Source organism: Peromyscus californicus, unplaced genomic scaffold, assembly GCF_007827085.1.
Source record: "Peromyscus californicus insignis strain IS unplaced genomic scaffold, ASM782708v3 Scaffold_5__1_contigs__length_169319896, whole genome shotgun sequence".
Lineage (NCBI taxonomy): Eukaryota > Metazoa > Chordata > Mammalia > Rodentia > Cricetidae > Peromyscus > Peromyscus californicus.
Window position 1 is genome coordinate 66,266,719 of NW_026294573.1, and position 21,489 is coordinate 66,288,207.

Genomic DNA, 21,489 nt, shown 5'->3' on the forward strand with positions numbered 1-21,489 from the left:
AGCAAGTGATCTTAATCCCTGAACCATCTCTCTAGTCCTTTTTTGTTTATTTAATCACATTAAAGTGCCAAATCATAGGGTGTTAATACTATCAATATGGATGCAGTAGCCCTGAAAATCTATTTTATAACTTAAATAATGCACAATCCCATCCTTCCCAAATGATATTACCAAGAACTTTGACAACATAAAAACATAATGTACACACGTGTATATAATTTGTGTGTGCCTATCTGTGTATGGACATTCTGAACAAAGGTAGTACCACTTTGTTCCTATTTCTGTTTTCAGTTTCAATAGAATAGAAAAAAATCCTCAATCCTAACATATAGTTTGGGGATGAGAGAACTATTTTTATTTGTATGCTTTTACATTTAGAATTTCTTTGCATTTAAATCACCTGATTAATGTCCAAGGGTTCATTACCATACTTTGAACATTTCCTTCAGAGTTGTTTGCCTTGTACTGTCAAAGACCACACATCACTTCCTGTTAGACAATCTTACGACATTTTTCTTCCATACTCTAAGTGACTTGCTGCCCCTTTTCTTTTTCCTCCTATTTTAGGCATCATGCTGTTTTTATTCTTTGATTTTTTTCTCCTATTAAAATCAACCATATGATGTTCACAAATATTTTATTGCCTGACAAACTAAAAACATTTAAAAGTTATACTGCTCTTCTCTATGTCACCATCAAATATTACAAAGGAGATATATACATATATGTGATATGATATGTGATATATGATATGTAACATATACAATAAATAACACTAGGTATCATATATCATATGTTATATACTATATACAATATGCTATGCATTGCTATAGTATATTATATAATAATGTCTATTTTATATATTTATATATATATAATGTATTGATATTATCCAAGACAGATTTTGTGTATTCCTAGCTGTCCTAGAACTCACTATGTAGGCTAGGCTGGCCTTGAACTCAGACATCCAACTGCATCTGCCTCCTAAGTGCTGAGATTGCATGTGCTACCAGATTTGGCTACAAAGGATATATTAACATTCTGTCATTTTCTAAATAAATTTTTAATAATTGTTCAACGTCAACCCAATTTTTAAAATAAAACAGGAGAAACATAATCTTAGCTTATGAGTATATTTAATAATAAATTTGAGGTTTTTTTAAAAGGTGAGTGTTTATGACATCTGTGGATTACAACATGATAAGCTAAGATTATTAAAAATTAATATGCATTGATGAAATAGGTCAAATGTTCATAAGGACATTAAAGGCTCCAAAAGCAGATACTGCCACTGAAATTATATCTTACTTGTACTATTTCCATTAATACTAGTGATATTTCTAATAATAAAATAGATGTTTAAGCAGCATTTTTCAAAATTCAACAAACAACTGGTAAATTTTGAAAAGAATGGTAATTCAACTCCACATAGGATCCAGAGGATAATGCAAGCAAGTGAAATGGGTTGAATTTTGTTTTGAAGTCATTAAGACACTTGTATCAGGCGGGTGGTGGTGGCACACGCCTTTAATCCCAGCACTGGGGAGGCAGAGCCAGGCGAATCTCTGTGAGTTCGAGGCCAGCCTGGTCTACAAAGCGAGTTCCAGGAAAGGCACAAAGCTACACAGAGAAACCTTGTCTCGAAAAACAAAAACAAACAAACAAAAAGACACTTGTATCCATCACCCTATGCAGTTTTACTGTTCTTTTTTCAAATTATATGCTTTCATGTCCTTAAGAGAAATTTTCTCTTGATGAGAGATGTTCATGTTTCACTTTTTCCCTTAAAACCACCAGCTTTTGAGAATAAGTAAAGTCCAGGCATGGTGATAAATACCTGTAACCTCAATGCTTAGTATAAGGCGATTGTGAGTATGAGGTCACCCTAGTATACAATGAAAATCCCTGGCTAGCCTGGGCTTCTGAGCAAGACTCTGTCCTTAAAACCCCACCCAAACCAAACAAAAACATAAAACCAACATGATGTGTAGACACATTCCACATTACTGTTCTGGTGCAAGGAATTCATTTATTGTATCTCCACACAATTATATTAAAAAAAATATAAATTTTTGTGGATCTTCTAATTTCCAAGAGAAATACATCTAAACATTAGTTGGCCCCAATTTATGACTTCTACAAATTAATAATATTGTGAGCAAAATTTAATCTGCTATAAATTTCTAGAGAAATGTAAAAATATGTATCAATGTCCTTAAAATACACTCAATATTATAATTATGCTAAGGACTCATCAATGTACAAAGATGGCTATACACAACACAGAGGGTGTCCCAGAAATGTTGAAAACAAAAACTGAACATTTACAGTGTGGGAATTTTTAAGTAGAAAGATTAAATGTGAACTTTCATACTTTTATCTTTTTCAGTGACCATTTCATTAAAAATTTTTCATCTTTTCTAGGAATAAAAGGAATAAAGACAAGTCTGAGATATAACTGCAGACTTTCAAGGGAGAAATTATAATCCTATTCTTTAAACCGATTTTTAAAAGTCAATATACATTCATAAACATTTATAACACTTACTTATTTGTGTGTATGTATGATGGGGTTAGGTGTGCATATATAAAGCCCAAAAAACAACTTGTGGAATTTTGTTCTTTCTTCATCCTGTGTGTGCCAGAGTTTGAACTCTTGTCTGTGAGCTCAGCAGCAAGCGCCTTTGCTCACTGAGCACCTGGTCAGCCCTCAATGGACAATGTCAAGAACAGTTTCACACATGCAGAAAGAGACAAGTATTTCCAAGAGTCCTTTGTTGGTTGGTTGGTTGGTTGGTTGGTTGGTTGGTTGGTTGGTTGGTTGGTTGGTTAGTTGGTTGGTTTTTCAAGACAGGGTTTCTCTGTGTAGCCCAGGCTGTCCTGGCACAGAGATTCACCTGTCTGCCTCTGGAGTGCTGGAATTAACGGTGTGCACCACCACTGCCTGGCTTTTCCTGCAGTTCTTCTAGTCCTGTCACCTATCCCCACCCAGTTCCCCATTATTCATATCTTAAATTATGATTAATCAATATCCAAACATTTTCATTAACTAGATAGTCTATTTAGTTTTATTTTTACTTGATTTTTTTTATTACAGTTTCCTGTCTAGGATACATTATGTTTGCTTGAGGCTCCTCTTGACTCTATCAGTTTCTCAAATTTTCCTTATTTCTGATGAGTTTGATTGATTATTATATGATGTACCTCAAGCAGACTATTTTCCTCATACTACACTAGGGTTATGAGTTTTGCAGAGAAAGATAATATGGGTACCATATCATATCACTATCATTATAGTACTATAAATGATAACATTTAATCCATTTTCTATTGCTACAACAAAACATCTGGAGCTACATCATCTATATGAAGAAAATGGCTTATTTATCACAGAGTTTTGGAAGCTGGAAGTCCCAGCAAAATGGTCCCAGTTTTGAAGAGGGTCTTCCTAGCCATACCTTATCACAACAGATAGCACCAGGGCAAGAATATGTTCTAGGGACAGATCATATGGTAATACAGGAAGCCAGAATATCAAGCTCACTTTCTATAAGAACTCTGTCAGCAATAAACTGACTGATCTCACAAAAACTACACCAACTTCTTCCAAGCACAACATCCCCAATAACCGAATTATAGCCAACCAGCCCCATTTAAAGGCCTTATGACCTAACATCACCACATTAGAGACCAAGTGTCCATCAAATGAACTTTTGGAAGATAAATCATAGCAAACCACAGTAGCTAGATACCATCAACAAGGTTTGTGACTACAGATGGGGATATTGATTACCTGGGTGAAGCAGTATTTATTAGACTACTGTATTATAAACTCACTCTTATGTCTTACGGGACTATATCTTGATCTACTCTTTGCAAACTTAACAATATTGAATATAAACGTGTAATTATTTGTATAGACATAGCACATATGTAATGGAATATATCCTTATATATTATCATACATGCATTTCTTCTTTAAGGGAGGTTTATATTCATAACAAAATCAAACAAACCAAGCACCTTGTTCATGCAAGCCCATTATTAAAAATCAAACCCTTAAAAATCTTAGAATTTTTTATCTTGTTAATATTTTTTTTCTATTATAAAAGGTCTTGGGCTACTTTTTAGTTTTCATTCGGGAAATATCATGGTTTGGTGTGAGGCCATAGTTAATCTGATAAGAAACAAAAAGGTTAGTGGAATATGTATGTAAAACTCTCCAGTTGGAAATAATCACTGTTTTGTTTGGTGGTAAGGATTGACCCCAGGGCCCTATGTATAATAAATAAATGCTGTGTAATATCTTTACACATTGATCCTTCAGGTAATTTTGGTTTTTAAATGTAGAATGGAACCTGGGAAATAAGTAACTTTTCAGTGTTGTATCAATTGTTTAAAAAATAATAATATAAGTTGTCAAGATATAGTGGTACTTGAGAGAGAGAGAGGATCACAGAGGCATGATCCTATCTCAAAAACAGCCAAGGGCTGTGTATCTAGAGCAATGACGGACGGCTTGCCTGGCATATAAGGCCCTGATTCCTTCCAACACCATAAACAAACAAACAAACAATGTAATGCAAACCCTGAGCCTGTTTCCTTCATCTAAGCCAACAGTGAACACTGCAGTCACTACAGAGGAAGCTGACTGAGCATGCGGGACAAGTGCAGGCTGTTTCACAGCTATCAACAAGGGACTGTAAATTAAATTGTTTGGTTTATTTCATCCTGTATTGAAACTCCTTAAATACAGTATCATTTAGTGGCAAAGTATATAGTTTTTGCTATTTTACATACATTATCTCAATTATTTAAGAAATTTACTAATTCTAAGCCTGGCAAACACAATGTAGCCTTTTGGGAAAAAATATAATGTAAAAAGAAATTATCTTTCAAAAAAATTCTCCTAAAGGAGAATTTTGATGAAATCAAGTATAGGTATGTGTGTATTTAAAGCCTATAGTATGTGTGTTTGAATATATAATACGGATATACGTCAGAGACACTGGCAATTTAAATGTTCCTTGTAAAACAAGTAAACCTTACAAAAGGTGACATGGAATATAAAAAGTCTATATACCATATAAATGATTTTCTTCTCATTAAAAACTGAACTCAGTTTGTAATTAACATTTTACAAAATGGCTAATTCTACAAATGCAGAAATCCATTGGCTGACAATTCAAAGACAAGCATTGTTATCTGAACTGTCCATAACCCAAGATACAGGCCTTTAAGAAAGAAGAAATACTACAACAATTTAATATGATACTGTAAATCAAAAGTTTTATCACTAAAGTCCACAAAAGACATCAGCATACCACTTTTTACCTATATCTCACTTTTACAAAGTCCACCAAACTAAGAATTGTGTAATACCGAGGACTGCAGCTAGCATGCTCTTTGTAAAGAACAAACATTTACATTTCTTCCATCTAGTCACTTTTCAATCAAATACCCTCATATTGAATTTAGAAGTCCCAAAATAAAATCAATCACTATCTTGTTCACAAATACCACTCAAATTTCACATTCCAGCTAAGTTCAGTACTAATATCATTCAAATCTAACTCTCTTTACATATCTGAGGTTTCTATCATATTGTCATTAGTGAATAAAAGGCAAAAATGCAACATCATAACTTTCCTTCCATATGTTATATAAAACTCAACCCTGAATGGGCTAGGCAACATGTTCTACAGCAAGTGGTTCTATGGCAAGATAAAATCATGGAACCACAAATTAAGCTTTAGTGCCTGACATATAAAAATTCCACTTTCCAGACCAGACTAGTGATGAAGATATGTAACAGGAAAGTGTTTAGAGTGTCAGTTCCACAGTATACTCATTGAGTGTAGATTCCAATACTAAGAATAAATTAATACTATAAATGCTTAAAATCTTGTATTAAAATACTGATTTTTCTTAAAGATTATTTTTATCCAAATGAGAAAGTGAAATGAAGCATTCATTCGGTGTTTTAAAAAATATTATAAGCCTTTATTTATTTCAAAATTCACAAATCTGAACATTTAAAGTGTATATTAATAGTATCCGAAAGTGGAATTTTTAGACACTAGGAATTAAATTTCCTCTGTGGCGTATCTCTAAATATATGACTTTTGGGTGCAATCCATCATCTATTATAATCCATACTCTAAGTTTTATAAACACTTAACACTTATGTCACCAGTAAGGAAATCAAAGTCTGTGCACTAACGATGTAAGCAGGGACTATGCTTGTTATGCACTATCATCTCTATACATTAAAGCCTCAATCATACTCAGACAAATTCACCAAAGTGTGGTTTTCAATCTGCTAACTATGCATTCCATAATAGCCTGTAATTATTAAAAACTGACAAGAAAGCTACGCCACCTGTGTTTATGTGAAGCCAGGTAATGAAAAAAACAACAACGCTGTCATCACCTCTCAATTCCTGATTGCATTATCAAAACTGTAGCCGAGTTTGGCATCTGGGTGTGACCTTGTTAACTGCTAGGGTAATTAAATTTATTCTATTGGGAAAAAGGATGATAAATTATTAGCAAGAAGATTTTGTTCACATTTTATTAAATTGGCCTGTCAAAGGGTTGGCCAAATTATCAAGGGCCTCATTTATTGGAGGCCAGCCATATTGCCACATCTGTTACAATTATTTATAATTTCAGCAGTTGAAAACCAACTGAGTTAGGCATCCGCCATGTAAAGTAATTTACAAATTATCTGATGAGGGAGTGTTTTAGCTTCTCCCTCATTTCTAGCCAGCAGAAAGCCGTGCTGTAATTACAGAACACGATTAGGTTCTTTGGGGAACTTATCTTGCACTCATAGCCATAGTAAGATGCAGCAAGAACATATGGAGTAGCTTGTGCTTCTACTCCCTGAAGCTCGTGACCCGCCTGCCGCTGAGCCCTTGAGTTGAATTTGAATGAGAGTGCCATGGCTAATGTTCTACACATGCACCATTTATGCCACAAAACAAATCGGATCACTGTTAATTATGAAGCAGCTATAATCAGGCCTTCACATCTGTGTAATGTGAAGCGCAGTAGGCTGTATTCCAATAATGTATGACTACCTTTGGGTCGCAAATTGCGAGCCATATTGCCTCAGTAGTAGTTACTGAATTCAAAGCAACTCCTTTGATAAAAGCCCATCACATAGATATTTTTATCCAGCTTTGTATGAAAAAAAAAGTAAATCCGCAAGTCTTTCTTTATCAGCTATTGACCAGAACAGTTAAAGCATATGGCACAAGTTCATTAATGAACAACACAGAGAACTGTAATTTAATGAAACCACTTGAGCTATAAAAATCAGATTTAGTTAATTCCCTCTATCCCATTTTTTTCACATTTAGCCTCAATCTAGGAGTCTACCTAAGACTACCTAAGATAGATAGATAGATAGATAGATAGATAGATAGATAGATAGATAGATAGATGAATATATACTTACATAAACATATAAATATATATTTACTTAAAGCAAGTTTAAAATATCAGAACATCTATTTTAAAAGCAGAAATAGTTTATTTTTCATTTAGAATAGAAGAGCTATATGATTATAATGAGCAAATTTTGTGAAGATAATTCACAAAGGGCTTTAGAAAAGTTGGGGATATATATATATATATATATATATATATATATATATATATATATATATACAATAAGAAAATAGGAAAATCTTATATTGTTCAATAAATAACTTTGAAAAGGAGCAGTACTAGGGTTTACATTCAATGCCATTCACATTTACATGTATATTCTATCGCAAATCTTATCCAAAATAGCTTGAAATATTTGTTTTTCAGAAAGTGAAGCCTAGCAGCTATATTCTAAAAATAAAATTTCTTTATTCCATGAGAAATTTTTCCATGGAAAGGCAGCTAAACAGGATGCACCCAGATGGCAAGCCAGCTACAGTTTAATTAATCCACTAAAAGCCATTCAGATTTCAGTAAGGGTAATGTAATTTTGAATAATAGTACAGAAAAAAAATCACTAAACATTCTTAAGTTTTATTACAGCGGCAAGAGAAGCGCCACCATAGAGTAGTTAAATTTGAGTTGCAGTATCCACTATATATGCTAAAATCCTAGATTTTAATATCCTGGACTATTTTATTCTCGAAACTTAAAGTAAGTTTAAAATACCAGAATATATCTATTGGCAGCCTTTTAAAAGAAATAGCTTATTTTTCATGCAGGATAGAAAAGTTATATTATAATGAGTTCAAACTTTGTGAAAATAATTCACAGAGCTTTAGAAAGAGTTTGGTTAAGATTTACAATAGATAAAAACTTCAAATTTATCTTTTAAGACACTTTATCATTTATCACAGCTAAAAGTCATGTCCTAATATTATATGATACTCTTATCTCATCAAGGCTGATTAAACATGAAGCTACTAAGAGATCACCCCCTATACTTATGTGGCCACATCTCCATAAACAATTTAGTTAAAATAAGAATAATAGGCGGGAGTAGAAAGGACTAGAAAGAGAACTATGGGCAGCTGGAAGCCAGGATTGGGCAGAAAAGTAGACTGACATGACCAATGCACAACAAAAGCATGCAGGAAAATACTGCAAAGCGTTCCATTACTTTTAACAATTATTATGTATTAATTACTAGAGTAAATTATAAAAATAAATAACTACTAAATACACATACAAAGGAGTGCTTTAGAATTAATGGAATCAACTTTTAAAAAGTGTACATGTATAAATTAAAAAGCAATGAAGTGTCAAATAAGGAGGTGTCAAACATGACTGCAAAGTATATTATACATGATATCTTGTCCTAATACATTAAATGTTCTTTGATCTAGTAATAATATTATACCAAAGAAAGGAAAACATTAATAGTCTTGTCAAAATGAGGAAAAAAAGGTGATAGAAAGACTAATAAAATTAGAATCATCAAAGCAAACAAAAGTGAAACCATCTTTGACTATGGTATAGTATGTTCCAGTTCCCTACAGCAATGCTTGGCTGCATTCTCATCCCCAGTAAAGGCCCTACAGTCTGACTGCTTCCCTGTCAAATGAGAAATTTAAACATTTTAGTTGGTGTTAAATAGTCACTGGTAACTCCAGACACCTAGTTGGCAAAAGCAAATGAACACACAAACCCACTAGGCTGAGAGCAACTGGTACTCTTTTCCCCTTTGCTTCATCTGATAACTGTGTAAAATAAATCCAGTAATCTTAAAGAAAGACAACAGAACTCTTCAATCAAGAGACAGTGATTCCTAATCACAACTAGATATTCCCTTCTAAACTTGACCTTTTCATTTCCACTCTGAGTTATGAGAATAGTGACGAGGAATACTTGCACAGGATGGGACAGAGTAAATGGGTTCATAATCAGGATGTGTATTCTCTTCACATATTCATTCTAAAGACACCGAATTTGGAATACCAGCCACTATAAAAGGCAGTGGGAATAAAGGAGAAAGCTACCAGTTTTCCTTGTCCCCATAAAATTGCAGTCCAGGGGTCAGGGAGACAAGGAAAACATTAAAGTTTAATATCTGCTAATGTACACACAAAAAGCTTCATTTAAATAAAAAAGGTTTCAGGAAAAAATGTTTGATTTATTTTTTTGCTAGAAATACATATAGAAGACACAGGAAGTATTGACCATATGGACAAACAATACTGTGAAAGCATTTATGGCACAACTATGCAGAGCTCATTTGCCTATCAGGTATGTAAAAGGTCATGCACATCAGTAAACTACAAATTAATAGAATATTTGTCCAAAGAGAAACTGCATGAAAAGTTAAAGTTTAAATACAATTTAACAATAGAGTGGAAGCTGTGGACACACAGGGGAGGTCAGAGCTGACCCAGGGCAGGACACAGAGGCAGGAAAGTGCTGTAACAACAGGGTCACTAAAGCAGGGGTCTGGCAGGGTAGACTTCCAGGAAGGTGTGGAGAGAAGGGGCCAGGAGTGTGTGGAATCCTGGATAGTGACTGTTATTGAAGGTAGCAGTGGAATCACAAGAGGAAAACTAGGGAGAAGAATACCATAAAAGATATAAAGAATATTTTCAATAAAACAGAGAAGAAAAATTTCCAAACCTACATAAATACAGGCCAATTTAGGTAGAAGAAGCTATACAGAAGTCAAACAATCAGACACAAGTAGAACTCTGCTGTGGGATGTTCTCTATGCTGTGAATATATTGTTATGATTGATTGATAAATAAAACGCTGATTGGCCAGTAGCCAGGCAGGAAATAAAGGCGGGACTAACAGAGAGGTGAACTGGGGGAACAGGAAGGCAGAGTTTAGGAGATGCTGCCAGCTGCCATGATGAGGAGCAGGATGTAAAGTACTGGTAAGCCACGAGCCATGTAGCAAAGTATAGATTAATAGAAATGGGTTAATTTAAGATAGAAGAACTAGATAACAAGAAGCCTGCACAGCCATACAGTTTGTAAGCAATATAAGTCTCTGTGTATTTACTCGGTTGGGTCTGAGTGGCTGTGGGACTGGTGGGTGAGAGAGATTTGTCCTGACCATGGGCCAGACAGGATTGGAGAAAACTCCAACTACAGAACTCCATGTTACATAATAGTTAAAATACAGGATAAAGAAGAGTATTGAATACTCAAGAAAGGTCAAGTCACTTAAAAGGACAGGTCTATCATAGCAATGCTAACTATATAACAGAAATGCTTTAAGCCACAAGGGTTTGGGAAAATATTACAAGTTCTAAAAGATCACAATTACAGCCATAACTGTTATAACCCACAAAATCTATTAAAGTTGAAGATAAACAAAAACTTCCCATGATAAAAAATCACTAAAACAGCTGTGCAGAGGATACTGGAAGGAATACTTCAGTTTGAAGGAAAGGATGAAAATACCCTGGAACTCATAGGAAATAAACATACAGGACCAGGAAAGTTTATCAAATGAGATCTCAGAAGACATGACAAAAATCATCAAAATGACAGGAATTAATACACATACCAATAACTAGTAATAAGAATGTCCTCAATCCCCCAATATAAAGACACAAACAAGTGAATTGGATTAGAAAACAAGATTCATAATTTTGCTGCCTTCAAGAAACATACCTCAGCATCAATGACAGACACCACTGGGTAAAAGGGTGGGAAAAGGATATTCCTAGCAAATATAACCATGAAACAAGCAGGATATCTGACAAATAGACTTCACCAAACTTATCAAAAGAGATAAAAAAGGATACTTCATATCTATTAAACAAATAATCCACCAAGATGATATTACAATTCTAAACAGACACACACCAGTCACAAGTGCATCCAGTTTCAAACAACAATAACTAATACATGTAAAACACAGTTTAACCACAACACAGATACAGTATGTGACTACCACACCCAATCTCAGGAATAGACAGGTCATCTAGACAAAAACTAAACAAAGAAACAGTGAAGTTACATGACAAAAATAAATCAAATGAACCTAACAGACATGTACAGAACACTACAACCAAAAGCTAAACAATACACATTCTTTTCAGTACTTTATGTAAATGTCTCCAAAACTGACCTCATTATTAGGACATATAGCAAGTCTCAACAAATATTGAAAGATCAAAATAATATCCTGTATTATTTTGGACAACAACTGAATAAATATACAATAGGAACATAAACTCATGTAGATTAAAGAATATATGATTTAATAATAAATGTATCACTGAAAAACACAAGAAGGAAATTAAAAAACAATCCTAGACTTGACTGAAAACAACACAACAGGAAAATATATGGAACACAGTGAAAGCAGCATAAGAGTAAAGAGCACTGTTAGCAGTTTGCTTCTCTTGCTCTGATAAGTACCATGACCAAAGCAACATGGAGAAAAAAGGACTTCTAAAATGACCACACCAATTTAGGAAGGGAAGAACTTATTTCATCTTACAGTTACTGTGGATCAGTTGGTGCAGTATGAAGGGAATTCAGGGCAGGAACTCAAGACAGGAACCTGGAGTCAGAAACTGAAGCAAAGCATGGAAGAACACTATTTCTGGCTTTCTCTCCACAGCTTGCTCAGCCTGCTTCCTTATACAACTGAGGATTACCTGCCCAGGTGTCAAGTAGGCTGGGCCCTCCTACATCTAGCATTAATCAAGAACATGCCCTACATACTTGCCTACAGGGTAATCTGACAGAGGCATTTTCTCAATTGAGACTTTCTCTTCCCAGATAACCCTAGCCTATATCAAGTTGACAAAAAAAAAAAAAAAAAAAAAAAACCTAACCAGTACAAATGTCAAGTGCCTGCACTAACACATTTGAGAGATTTCAAAATAAGAACTTAACAATGCACCATACAGTCTTGGAAAAACAAGAACAAACCAAGCCCCAAAGCAGTAAATAAGTTGAAACTATCAAAATCAGGGAGAAATCAATGAAGTTTAAGTGAAAATAAATGTAAAGAATCAATGAAACAAAGAGTTGTTTCTTTGGAAAGTTAATCAAGCTTGAAAAGCCCCCAGCTAAATTAACCAAAACAAAGAGAAAAGATCCACATTACTACAGTTGGAAATGTACAGTGAGATACTGAAACAGGTGTGTCAAGGAAATTAGGAAAATCATACAAATAGATCATAAAACCCCTATTCCAGTTGGAAAATCTAAAAGCAATGGACTAATTTCTAGATGCATACAACATACAAATTAAACCAAGATGAAATAATGTAAGCAGATACATAAGCAGGGAAAAGACAAAAGCAGTAATTAAAAGGCTCCCAAGTAGAAAAAGCCCAGGACTAGAAGAACTCAATGAAGAATTCTACCCAAACTTTAAGGAATTAATTTCTTGTATTCACTTATGAGTGGATATTAGATGTTAAGTAAATGATAATCAAGCTACAGTCTGCAAACCCCGAGAGGTTAGGAGGGCTCTAGGGGGAAACATGGATTTTCCTGGGAAGGGGAAATAGAACAGATTTTGTAGGAGGACTGGGGGTGGATGGGGACAGGAGCAGGAAGGATCAAGATGCTGGGGAGGGAGGGAGTACCACGAAGAGACAGATGGAATTGGGGGGCACCAGGGATGCAGTGTGGAAACACACTCCAGGGAAACTTCCTGGAATGTATGAGGGTGACCCTAGAGAGGACTCCTAGCAATGGATGATAAGGAGTCTAAACTGGTCACCTTTTGTAGCTAAGCAAGGCTGCCAATGGTGGGGCTGGGTTGCATTCAGTTGAGTTGTTGACCAAGAGGGTCCTGTGGAGATTCCTAAACAACCCAGGCTGATGCTAGGACAGAAGGCTGCTGCTCTCTGAAAATGACAGGAGGACTCCATTGTTGAGGACGACATCCACAGTTCATTGAATATATAGAGGTTGAGCTGGTGCCTGAACAGAGCCTTCATCCCTACCTTCTAATCTCTTTGGCACAAGAAGGTACTCTGCAGGCTACCTAAAAAGGAATGTGGACACCAACCCAGCCACAAAACCCTCAACCTACAATCTGTCCTGTCTGCAAGATGTGCTGGGGCAATGGTGGCTTAGAACTTGGGGGAGTGGACAACCTATGTCTGGTTTAACTTGAGGCCCACTCGATGAGAGGAAGCCCATGCCCTACACTGCCTGGATGGCCAGTTACCCAGAGACTGGGTAAGCAAGAAACCTAAGGTAGAACCAAACATAACAGGTATAGATAGATAGATAGATAGATAGACAGACAGACAGACAGACAGACAGATAGATAGATCGATCCTAATGAAACTGCTAAACTAATAGATCAGTTGGTGCCTTGTGGAGTCATTATCAGGGAGACTTCCTCCAATAGCAGATGCAGAGGCCCGAATCCAGACATTATGCTGAGAGAGGGCATAAATTGGAGGTCTCCATCAGGTCCCTCCCCTTGGAGATTAGGGATCTCCATCAAAGAAGGTGAGGAAAGATTGTAGGAGTCATAGGGGATGGAGGACACCAGAACATGGCCCACTGAATCAACTAAGCAGGGAATGCATGGGCTCCCAGAGAATGAAGAGGCAAGCACAGGGACTACATGGGTCTGCACCAAGTCCTCTGGGTGTACGTTATGGCTGTTAGCTTGGTGTTTTTTGTGGGACTTCTAACAATGGGAACAGGTGTGTATCTGACTCTTTTGAATGTACTTGGGACTTTTTTTCCTCCTATTGGACTGCCTTGTCCAGCTTCAATATGAGGGCTTTTGCCTTGTCTCATTGTATCTTGTTTTGCTGTGTTTGGTTGTTATCTCTTGGAGGCTCTTTTTTGAAGAGGAAAGGGAGGGAAAGTAGATCTGGGGGAGAAGTCAGGTGGGTGGGGAGGCTGGGAGGAGCAAAGGGAGAGGAAACTGGTTGGATGCATTATATAAGAGAAGAATCTATTTTCAATAAAAACATAATTAATTAAAGTAGTTTGTGGAAAAAATTAACTCCAATACACTCAGATTATTCCACAAAATAAAAAGGGGCCGGGCGGTGGTGGCGCACGCCTTTAATCCCAGCACTCGGGAGGCAGAGCCAGGCGGATCTCTGTGAGTTCGAGGCCAGCCTGGGCTACCAAGTGAGTTCCAGGAGAGGCGCAAAGCTACACAGAGAAACCCTGTCTCGAAAAACCAAAAAAAAAAATAAAAAATAAAAAGGGATGCTTCAAACCTCCTTTAATAAGGCCAGTAATAACCTGACACAAAAAAAACACATATAAAGATAAACATAAAATGAAATGAATAGGCTGATATTTTTGTAAATACACATGCAAAAATCCCCAACAAATGCTGGCAACCCAAATTGAAGATTAAGTAAAAAAAAAATCATCCGTCATCAATAATTTGTCTTTACTCCAAAGATATAATGATAGTTTAACATACATAAATCAATAAAACTATCCATTAAAGAGACCAAAAGGAATCACAGAATAATCTCAATAAATATAGAAAATGCCTTTGACAAATTTCAACAACCCTTCATAATAAAACTCACAGAGAAGCAATGGATGGAAGGAACACAATGCAAAATAATAAAGTTCATGTAACAATCTTACAGCATATCATGCTAACAGGAGAATTCAAAAAGTTCCAACTAAGATCACGCACAAGAGTGTCCATTTTCTCTACTCTTAGTCAATACAGTGTGTGAAGTCTTAGGTGTACCAATCAGACAAGAGAATGAAATAAAAGGGACTGCAAACAATAAAACAACTGAAAGTATTCCTGTTTGCAGATAATAGTGTTTTATACAAAAGAGACCATAAAGACTCCACCAGAAAAAATAATTAGAGCTGATAAACATTTTCAGCAAGTGGAAGGTTACAAAATGAACACGGGAAAATTAGTAGCTTTCCTATATACTAACGATAAACATACTGAAAAGTAAGTCAAGGAGATGAACCCATTCACAATACTCCCCTCCCAACACACAAACACACATACTATAGAGAAACAAACATTTCCAAAGAAATGAGAAATCTATACATTGAAAACATTAAAACACTGAAAAAGGAAATTCAGAAAGACCCTAGAACATAAAAAGACTTTTCAGGAATAATCAATAATTGTGAAAAATGCCATCCAGTAAAGGAATGTACTGATTAGATACAATCCCAACCAAAAGTCCAGGGACAATCTCAAAACTTGTATGTAGGCTAAAAGAACTGAGGATAGCCAAAGTAACTTGAACATAAAGAATTCTGAGTGAGGCATCACCATACCTGACTTTAAATTATACTACATTGCTACACATTAAGAAATTTAGCACATACACACACACACACACACACACACACACACACACACACACACACACACACACACACACACCCGATCAACAGAATAGAATATAATTCCAGGCAACTACAGCCACCTGATTCTGTCACTGATGCCAAAAATATACACTGGAGAAAAGACAGCATCTTCGACAAATTGTGCTGAGAAACCTGGATTTTAACATGTAAAATAATTAAAAATGAACCATTATCTCTTGTCCTGCACACAACTCAACTTCAGATGGATCAAGGACCTCAACTTAAGACTTAATATCTGAAACTGCTAGAGGAAAAGGAGGCGGGAATGCTCCAACTTAGAGGCATAAGTGTAGACATTTTAAATGGGACTCCAGTAGCACAGGAAATATGACAGGCAGTGGACCAATGGGATCTCAGGAACTCTAAAAGCTTCTGTGTGGCAAACCCAACTGCAAATTAAGTAAAGAGACAGCCCACAGAATGGGAGAAAATCTTTGGCATTTATAAATCCAACAGGGAATTAGTGTCTACAACATTTTTAAAAAGAAAGAAAAAATACAAAGGACTAATAAACAAGTTAAAGTGTCCAACATTTTTTACTATTATTAGGGAAATGCAGGTTAAACTAAAACTATTTTCAGGTTCTATCTCACTTAAGCCATTCGGAAAACAAATGCTGATGTAAATGTGGGTACAGGAGGTCCCTTACATGTCATTGCTGGGAGTGTAAACTAGTACAGCCATTTTGGATTTCAGTCTAGTGGTTTCTCAAAAAACTAGAAATAGGAATATCACATGACCCAGGTATAGGATAATGTGATACATGGAATAACTCAGCTCTAAAAGGAAAGTTATGGCATTTGCAGGTAAATGGATATAAAGGAAAAAATATACTGAGTGATGTCTCCCAGACTTACAAAGACAAATATCACTTATTTTCTCACAAATGCTGAAGCTAGCTTTGAATCTTTTGTTTTGTGTGTTTAACTTGGAGTTTCATATGGAAGTAGAAAACTAGGAACTGGCCAGTGTGGGCAAATGTAATTACAGTGGGTAGGTTGTAAAATATAAATAAAATCAAAGTCGAGAGGGGAATATTGGGGGCAGAATGGTTCAATAATGGAGGGGCTGGGGTACAGAAATATGATGGAAAAGGAACTGCTAACCAAAATGAAGGGTGTAGGAAAAAACTTTATGGGAACATACGATCTTCGGCCCAAATAAAATTTAATTACAGAATATGGTAGAGCACAGGTGACAGGAAAGAACAGGGGATAGAGGGAATCAAAAGGGTTAAAGGTTAAACATCAGTGATCCCAGGTGGGTAGAGGAGGAGTTGGGTAGACCAACCAACACTAAGGATATATGAAGAAGCCCTATGGAAACCCACTAGTTTGTAAGTTAATTTTAAAATATCATTTTTTAAAATGGAGTTTGAACAGAGCCACTCTGCATGGGTTGACAATGTTGCTCCCAAAAGAAATAGATTATGAAATGAAAATCTCTGTACTAGACACAGGATACTGCCCTATGAGTTATTTATTGATCACTGAGACCACAGAAAGAAACAAAATTCATTGTTCTTGGTTTTCCACCAAAACTAGATGGTAAAACCCATCATTGGTTGAGAGCATGAGTAACTAATCTCCCACTGCCCAGGAGACTTTCTACCAGCCGGCTAGCATTCCCAGTGCTGGAAAGTGCAGTGTAGGCTGCTAGGGGAGAAAAGCTATCACCAGTCTTACCAAGCTTTGGACCCTACATGCTACCATGCCAATCTATCGGGCAAGATTGAGTAACATCAGCGTTGCAGTTATGAATGGATTAGATTTGAGGTCTTTTTTATTGGAAATATTTGATGTCTGGAATTCTAAATCTGGTGAAAAGCCCATGGCTGAGGAGGTCAAAGGTTCCAGAAAGAACCCAGTGTTTTTGTAAATGTACATGTTATACTGGTTTCTAAATATTTGTGTGTATACCCATTGATTGGTGCTGCTCTCACTTGGTGAGAGAAGTTTTTTTTTCTTACAGAAAGGGTCCAACAGACTGTTTGCTCAAGCTCTGGTTGCAGAGCTATCTTTAGTAGTCAGCTAAACAATATATAAACAGAAGTAAAAAAAAAAAAAGGTTCATCCTGAAGTGAACCTAGAGTCTTGTGTCTCCCTGTCTCCCATTTCCCACCTCTCCAGGCCCTGTGCTGCTGTGCTGTTCATGAGATGTGTCTAACATATGGAATATGTAGGTAAGTCAAATGACCTGTTCAAAGTTCCAAGTCAATGCAATGCCAGGAAAAGGCTAACACTAGCATGAATTAAGTATCCTATAACATACATTGTGGCAAGCATTTTATGATATACTCTTAGATACTCTTTCCACTTTATTATCTCATTTAAGTTAGAGTCTTGACTAGTCATGATCTATTAAGTTGCTCTTCAATAACCACATAATTCACCACAATAACCACTAATTTGCCCTTGGGTATCTATAGGGGATTGGTTCCAAATCTCTTATAAATCTACAGATGCTCAAGTCCCTGATTTTATTTATATATATATATATATATATATATATGCATGTTGTGGTGATATATTCTGTACCCTAATAAAATTTGCCTGAAGATCAGAGAACAGAATAAGCCATTAGATTAAACATAGAGGCCAGGCAGTGGTGGCACACACCCTTAATCCTAGCACTCAGGAGGCAGAGTTCTGTCTGGATCTCTTTGAGTTCAAAGCCACCCTGAACTACAAGAGACTGACTCAGTCTAGGAGAGACACAGAGCCAGGCAGTGGTGGCACACACCTTTAATCCCAATACTTGGGAATCACAGGCTTTAATCCCACACTAAGAAGGAAGTGATGGGTGGGCGGAGAAAGGTATATAAGGTGTGAGGAGACAAGAACTGAAGGCTTTTTCAGGCTGAGGAGTCCTAGAGGTAAGACATCGCAATGGCTTGTTCCTTTGTCTCTCTAATCTTTCAGCATTTACCCCAATACTTGGCTCTGGTTTTTATTATAAGACCATTTAGCAATTCATGTTACAGTATGTAAACTTTGATTATTTTCCCAGATGTTTTAAATCATATCTATACTACTTATTATACCTGATGTAATATAAACAATAAAGAATTGCTATATTATTTTGTTTATGGAATAATTATAAGCAAATAAATAATCTGTACATGTTCAGGACAGGTACAATTTATTTCAAACTTTTTAGTTATTGACTGTCAAACCTATAGATACTAAGGATCAGCTGTGGAAGGTGAACGGTGACTCAGTTGTCTTAGTTTCTTCTCCTCTTTCTCTAGTAAAATGCCCTCATAGAGGCAACCCAGAGAAAAAAGGGTTGATTTCAGCTCACAACTCATGGGAAGCCTGGAGCAGTTGGCCACACTGCACGCACAACCACTGCTCACAACTCATGGGAAGCCTGGAGCAGTTGGCCACACTGCACGCACAACCACTGCTCACAATTCATGGGAAGCCTGGAGCAGTTGGCCACACTGCACGCACAACCACTGCTCACAATCCATGGGAAGCCTGGAGCAGTTGGCCACACTGCACGCACAACCACTGCTCACAATCCATGGGAAGTCTGGAGCAGTTGGCCACACTGCACGCACAACCACTGCTCACAATTCATGGGAAGTCTGGAGCAGTTGGCCACACTGCACGCACAACCACTGCTCACAATCCATGGGAAGTCTGGAGCAGTTGGCCACACTGCACGCACAACCACTGCTCACAACTCATGGGAAGTCTGGAGCAGTTGGCCACACTGCACGCACAACCACTGCTCACAATCCATGGGAAGTCTGGAGCAGTTGGCCACACTGCACGCACAACCACTGCTCACAATCCATGGGAAGTCTGGAGCAGTTGGCCACACTGCACGCACAACCACTGCTCACAATCCATGGGAAGTCTGGAGCAGTTGGCCACACTGCACGCACAACCACTGCTCACAATTCATGGGAAGCCTGGAGCAGTTGGCCACACTGCACGCACAACCACTGCTCACAACTCATGGGAAGTCTGGAGCAGTTGGCCACACTGCACGCACAACCACTGCTCACAATCCATGGGAAGTCTGGAGCAGTTGGCCACACTGCACGCACAACCACTGCTCACAATTCATGGGAAGCCTGGAGCAGTTGGCCACACTGCACGCACAACCACTGCTCACAATCCATGGGAAGTCTGGAGCAGTTGGCCACACTGCACGCACAACCACTGCTCACAATCCATGGGAAGTCTGGAGCAGTTGGCCACACTGCACGCACAATCCAGAAGCATAAAATGATGAATCTCTGCGCAGCTTACTTTCTCCTTTTTCATACAGTAAAGAACCAAAGCCAAGGAATCATGCCATCCCACCTTAGTGCAGGTCTTCCCACTTCAATTAACCCAATCAACATAGTCTTCAAGGGCACGGACAGAGGTTAAATAATCCCTCACTAGTGTGCCTAGAGCCCTGTCAAGTTGCCAATCAACATAACCATCAAAGTGAGTAAAATGCTTGCCACAGAAGCATGAAAATCTGATCTTAGATCCCTAGAACCCAAATAAAAAACAGGCACCATGGCATATACCTGTAACCACACTGTTAGGATGGCAGAGACAGGCAGATCACAGGGGGCTGGTCCAGTCTAGCCCAAACAGTGTACACAACATTCACTAAAAATCTGCCTCTAAAAGTGAGGTAGAGAGTGACAGAGGACACCTAACACACATAAACATATCACACACACACACACACACACACACACACACACACACACACACACACTTGCTATATTCTGTATTTCTACATGCATTTCCTTTTTAATATGTGCCATATATAACATTCATTAAAATGCGAAGTTTAATTTTACATTCAAAATATGCAAATTTATTTAAATTTCCACTCAACTGTAGGAAATGGTACTCTGGTGTTACAAGGGTAACATTTTAGAAAATCTCTCACCTTTGCTGAGTGATTCAAATCACTTTCTAGAGGTAATGGACAGGATGCTCCTTGTGATTCCTTAAGTTTTTCTTTTAGTTTTATATTTTCTTGTTCTTTTTGAAACAGTTGGTCCTGAAGATCAACAATACTTTGCCGGAGCATAGCTTCATTTGATTTTGTAGTTTCAAAACAAATATGTAATTCATCATAAAGCTGTTTAAAAAATCCAAAATAATATAATCAATAAAGTAAATTATGTGCATATATATGTGAACTATCTATGGACATATACTTGACCTTAATTATGTTAATACCCAACAAGCAGACACAATGTGGAAGTGATAGAGTTAAGTATCGATATAAAATTATATCTGGCATTCAAAAGGTAAAATGCATTACCAGCCAGGGTATCAGACAAAAAGTGTTAAGTATAAAAGAAGGAAAATGATTCTAAGTTAATTACACTCACTTGCAGGACTTCAAATTAGAAAATGGTCTTGAATAAGCAATGACAATTCTACTAGAATTGACCAATTTAAAAAAAAAAATCAGTCTAAAGATCACAGAAATGTGGAAAAGTATGTAATTTGTTAGGAAAGGACACAGAAGCATACTGCATATTTCACTGGGAATTCTTAAAATTAACTGATATATTTTATTTAGTCTAAATTAGTGTATCTTTCTGAATAAGGGGGAGGAAAAAACTAAGAGCCAAAGCAAGGCAATCAGATTGTAGGCACACATAGATGTAAGTATCAGGACAGTGGAACACTTCCATAGACAGCAGGGAGAGAACAAAGAT

General features: G+C 36.8%; 1 protein-coding gene across 11 annotated transcripts in view; it reads right to left on the bottom strand.

Annotated features, from left to right (window-relative positions):
* Positions 1 to 21,489, bottom strand: part of Cntln (centlein) — a 265,736-nt gene that overhangs the window by 136,318 nt on the left and 107,929 nt on the right. For all 11 annotated transcript variants that reach the window (XM_052715950.1, XM_052715948.1, XM_052715951.1 and 8 more), the window contains one exon: positions 20,706 to 20,900. In XM_052715950.1, coding sequence (XP_052571910.1) covers positions 20,706 to 20,900 — 195 coding nt within the window. The remainder of the gene's footprint in view (positions 1 to 20,705; positions 20,901 to 21,489) is intronic.